We start from the raw sequence: 5,954 nt of genomic DNA, 5'->3' as shown, positions 1-5,954 counted from the left end.
TATATATATAATATATTATATATATATATATATCCTATAGGTAACAGAATCTACAAATTGTATTAGAACGGCAACGTATTAGAATGGCGGATTAAGTGTGCATGAGACTGCATGTTGAAAGTACGCATGTGAGAAAAGTGTGTAGTAAAAACGTTATTATTGTTGTAGTCTATATCGAATTTTGTTATATGCCTCGACTAGCATGCAAAACGCATGATACGTCTTACGACGTGGTTTGTTGTGCATAAAGAAGGAGTAAGATAAAGCAAAAATGAATGCTGTGCATGTGTGTGAAAAAGAGAGAAGTAACAGAGAAAAAAGCGTTAAATGAATGATAAAGCGTCATCGAAAAGACTCGATCCCTGCGTACACGCGACAGTTTTTGTTAAAAGAAGGAAAGTATGCGATGAAATTCAGAGTACAGTCTATTACAATAAAGATTAAAATGTGAGTGTGACAGTTGCCCAATACTCCTTGCAGTTGTCTAGTATTCGCCGAGTACACCAATTCGACACTCTCGCTCGATGTCCGGAGTATGATGATCCCATATTCATTTGTTACAAAGTGAAGATTTTCGAATGAATTCGTAACATAATAGTATTTAAAAGTTTCCCAATTAAAAAAAGTAACATAATATCAATGCTACAATTTCACACTCAACGATGTAATTTATGTAATATAATGTGTTATATTAAATTTATGTGTTATATTAAATTTATGTGGTTGAGTGCGAAATTATAATATTGACGTTGTTATTTTTAATTCGTGTCGATTAAGTTATTTAACTTAAAGTTTTATTGAAGCAGTCTCAAACGCTCGTATCTAAAAGAGAAAATTGCGTTAACTATATGTATGTATGTGGAATATATTTTTGAAAAATATGAATTTATAAGATTCGAGCTCTTCGATTTTCAAGATAAATTTAAATCGGTGTTACCTAACGTAAAAAAAATCGAGTCGAGAGTAACGAGTTTGGTGGGGCCATTGTGCGCTTCTACCGCATAACGAGATAAGTAGCGATCGAAAGATTTAAAGGGAGAAATTTGTAATAGCGATCTATGCCTCCTCGTCGAATCATGAGAGAGCAATCGTATGAAATTATTAATGTGGAGAACCGATTTTCTAACCGCGATTGCATCCGCATTTGGTCTGTCCGCTTGTCAGTCGAGCAAGCGAATTATCCTCGAACTCGAAGGCAGATCGGACCGAGTGCGAAAATCAAAATTGGATCTGCCTTTTCTAATGGCTAGTGTTTAGAGATTAATGGCATGTTCAGATGCGACGCCGACGCGAACGTTCCATCACATTAGCCTGTCAATTCCTCGCAGAAATCGAATCAGAAAATTTTCTAAACGAATTATAGGTCATTCAAAATTATAACTTGCACAATCTCAGAATCTAAATTTTTACATTTTTACATTTTTTTTCTTTGTTATAAGATGATACCGCAGAAAATAAATTAATAGCAACATTACATCAATATTACTCACATAATTTCCCACAGCTCGTAATTAACAATATAATATATTGTACATAACAGTTGCATTGTTGAGTAGGAAATCATAACATTGATGTACTGTTAGTTATTGTGTTCTGCGAATGTTAATGGAATTATTTGATATTTCCAATTTTGTTTTTATTATATTGTATTATAAAAATCTGTATATAAATTATCTTCTTCTTCACTCAATTTTCTTCACTTTAATTTCTTAACTCAATTTAATGGGAATAAAATTATGCATTTTTTTAATATTCGAAGTTTTGAGTTTTACACACACATACACACACACACAAATTGTCATAGTGTTATATATTTTTAATGAGATTGTCAAATCATTCAAGACATGATTTATATAATCGAGTAATGTGATAGTGCGTTCGCTGTGCACTGCAGCTGGAACTGCGGATTTCTAGAACTAAAACTATATAGCTCTTATATTCGATTCATACATATGTAAAATCGACTTTGAGATCTGTCTTCTCGTTGAATCATATGAAATCGATCGGCGCGTATGTCTTTCCCTTGTGGCTGACTTGCACACAAATAAATTGATGAATAGTTTAGCTGTTGTTTTTTCAAATACGCAAACCCCCTCAAATTTTTATTTGCTTGTATAAAGTAACTATATCCATATATAGTTGCATAAACGTAATTGCATAAAGAAAATTATCTAATCACATTTTACGTACGACTTTAAAAGAGCAATGCAATTGGATAATTTTCTTTATTATGCATATATTTATGCGGCTATGCAAGTTTGTGTGGATATCCTTTGTTGTAATGCGAAATTTATTTAGTTTGAAAAGAAAAAAGCATTCAAATTGATCGCACATGTAATACACTACCATTCAAATTGGAAATTCACACACACAAATTTTATCTCAAATGATCATGTAAAAAATTAAGATTTTATAAAACAGTAATTATTTTTTAATATATTTTTAGACCACTTGTATACATACTAACAATTTCAAAAACTTTATAAATTAGTTTTAATTTTGTATTCCAAAAAATATTGTCTTTATTGGAACATTGATATGAGTATAATCGATAAATTTCAAAAATTCGCCCAGAGAACACAAATATGGGCTATAATGTATATTGCCAACCTATTCCCGTAAGTGGAGGGTAGACTAGCAAAAACTTTATAAATTATTTTTAATTCTATATGTCAAGAGTGAATTTTTGAACCTATTATACTATCAATGTTCTACGAAATAAAGATAAAACAAAGGAAAAACATTTTGGCATAAAATAAAAAATAATTTATAAAACTTGTAATTGTTAGTATGTGTACAAGTGATCTAAAATATATTTAAAAAAATAATATTGCTGTTTTATGTCTTCATTTTTTACACGATTATTCAATGAAATTTATGCAGGTGTTCAAACTTCCATGAACGAATGTCTATACAATTAAGGGAGCAATTCTACAACTCTTAACGACAGTCATTGATGTCATTTCGCAGTTTTTTATTCTACATAATAATATCTGCGTGATATCAACGATTGTCGTTAAGAGTTATAATTAAATTAATTCTCGAACGGTACACATGGATCTATTCGTGCCACCAAATAATTCTTATTTCTCATATATCTGTGCGCCTGGTCCTATGTTCTTCCGTAAAAAATCTTTGTGATGGAGGAAATATAGGGAGTCACAACGACGACATGGGACTTCTGTGTGTTGTTCTGTGTCGAGCAGTGCAGTTGCAAAGTCGCGTGCGGAACTAAAAGATTATCCATGTATGTCGTTGGAAGATGTTTTTTTCACAAATAAATTCCATAATATAAGAATATAAGGTATTTATTGCGCATTATGGCCAGCAAACTAAAACAGAACAACCAATCAAGTGCTTATCCTAAATTTAGGATAACGCTTTGATTGATAAAAGTAGCCGCCATGTTTAAGACGACTGTGTATCCTTGGAAATGGAATATCTTATATTTTTATATCATGATGAATTCAGTTATTTTGCTATTTTTTTACTGATTGTGAGTAGACTTATTTTGGCCGCATTTGCTTTGGCGCTCACAGCGCTTGTGAGTATCAATTGTCCTTATTTAATATATAATAAACAAGGATGAAACGATACTTGAAGCGTTATAAGCGCCAGAGCGAATACAACTTTTATCGTATACAGGATGTCCTGTATCTTTTAATATTTCAGGGAGTGAACGAGGATGAAATTTTAAATTAAAAATTCTTTTGCCAATTTTTGGCTCAGACTTTATTTATTTATTTATTTATTTATTTGTTGATATTAAAAATTAAAATAATTTTCAATTAATTAGAATAAGTTTCAATCGAAATAATGTATAGCAAGTGCGAGGATTCCATAGTTTGTTCTTGCATACTCCGTCTGCGTGCTGATTGATTAACTTTAATCATTAATAACTCGGTAAGTGATCTGAGCCAAAATTGGAACTTTTAGTTCAAAATTTCATTCTTTTTGAAAAAGAAATTGACAATTGTTCCAGATTATTCTGAGTTTGTTTTATATTGTTCCAAAGCGATATTACCTTATTCCAAATCATTCTCCAATAAAGAAAATGGAAAAAACGATTATTTTTGCCCTCCTTTTTTGAAAAATCGAACAATTTCTTCTCACTACAGATTGTACTTGTTCCAAACAGGACAATTACAAACATTATTCTAAAAGGACAATTCCATATGATGAACGGAAATAGCAGAAAACAAAAAAATATTTTTTTAATAATCGAACAATTCATTATCGCCATGGATTCTAGTTGTTCCAAAAGAACAATTCCATAAGTCGAATGGAAATCGAGAAAAATAAAAAAAACATTTTTCAACGAACGATGCATTTTTATGATGCATTCTTATTTTCAAGTAGTTAAAACCAAGCAGAAATAGGCATTTAATGTTCATTCAGATTATCCTTTTTATTATTGTACAATAATATTTATACTTTAACAACAATTTTTATTATGACATAGAAGCATAGCTCAATTTCAAATTAAAAATACTTTGGATATCTCATATTATGATTTTTGCGCTTTACGGTTTTATTCATCAAATCTAACTTCTGTTAATTAAACAATTCAACATATCTCGTATTTTTCTATTAGAACGATCTTACTCTATCATTACAGAATTTATTACATTGAAGAATTTATTGTCAAATATTTACTTTTATTAAATAATAAACAAGATTTAAAATTCATCTCAATGAAACTTAAAGATATCCAAATTTTTTAATCTTTTTAATCTTTTTTTACAATGACTACAGATATCTAATAATGAATTTTCCACGCTAAATAGTTCAATCCAAGAACAACAAACTCATAGTGGAACCAACGATAACGTTTATTAGTTTAGCGGAAACGCCGCTATCTCATATTAGGCGCTCTCATAATAGGGGGCTTTCCTCTATAGGTTAGCAATTCTCTTGGAAGAGCGCTTTGATCTTAGCTTTCAGGTGCTGCATCAATTCCAAAAAATTGTAAAAAACAAAAACAAAATGATTAAAGGAAAAAATGTATGGTGTGCAGTACCAGCGTGCACAAAAAAATTTAATTTAGAAAAGCGTTATTTTTTCCGATTTCCAAAGGAACATGTAAGGTGTGTTGTTTTTATCACTTTTTATATAAATCAATTTTCAATTTTATGTACATTTTTATTGATAAAATATCTCATTTATAGATGGTTGCAATGGGTACGAGCGTGTGGAAGGCTGGACTTAGAATCAAAAGGTCCAGAATATGCGTACCAGAATTGTCGGTTGTGTCATTTGCATTTCAAAGAAAAATGGTACAAAATAAATAAAATGAGAGCTCGTCTTCATCCAGATGCCATACCGACAATATTTTTTGGACCAGAATGTGGGAAGTGAGTTTTTATTTATAATTTAATTTATTTTTAGTGAACGCAAAGTCTGTTTTTATATAATAGAGATATAAAAGGAAAAAAATGTAATTTATTTAAAAATTAATTTAAAAATAATTTATATCTATGTAATCAATTTAATAAATGATAATGAGCAAAACAATATTTTACCTTTCATTTATTATTACACATAATTTATGAAATCAAGAAATAATAACTATCTCTTTTTAGAGAAAACACGATGGACATAGACATTGAAGACAAAGCAGAAATAAATAAGTATGTTAAATTCAAATGCTTTGTATTTAAATATTTTTGTTTGTATACTTATATAGGGTGAATCACAGTTTCATCATTAAACAGTTTTTTACCCTATGAGAAAATAATTGGCTGTTAATTCACATTATAATTCAATTAGGTATGAAGTCGATAATTTTCTCATAGGATAAAAAATTAATTCAATGACTGATTCATCCTATATATATATATATATATATATATATATTAATAATATATATTATTTATTTATAATTAGTTATATATATATATTATTTATTTTTAGTTGTACAAGAACTGAGACTCGACCGAACGGACCGAACGACG

At 29.6% G+C, this 5,954-nt stretch overlaps 1 protein-coding gene across 1 annotated transcript in view; it reads left to right on the top strand.

Annotated features, from left to right (window-relative positions):
• The first annotated feature begins 4,986 nt into the window (after positions 1-4,986).
• The window catches only part of LOC105624569, a 5,217-nt gene continuing 4,249 nt past the window's right edge, over positions 4,987-5,954 (top strand). Inside the window, exons 1-3 of the mRNA XM_012205927.1 lie at positions 4,987-5,087; positions 5,169-5,354; positions 5,583-5,630. Coding sequence (XP_012061317.1) covers positions 4,987-5,087; positions 5,169-5,354; positions 5,583-5,630 — 335 coding nt within the window. The remainder of the gene's footprint in view (positions 5,088-5,168; positions 5,355-5,582; positions 5,631-5,954) is intronic.

The sequence above is a fragment of the Atta cephalotes genome (genome assembly GCF_000143395.1).
Source record: "Atta cephalotes unplaced genomic scaffold scaffold00081, whole genome shotgun sequence".
Lineage (NCBI taxonomy): Eukaryota > Metazoa > Arthropoda > Insecta > Hymenoptera > Formicidae > Atta > Atta cephalotes.
This window is presented reverse-complemented; position numbering and strand designations above follow the sequence as displayed.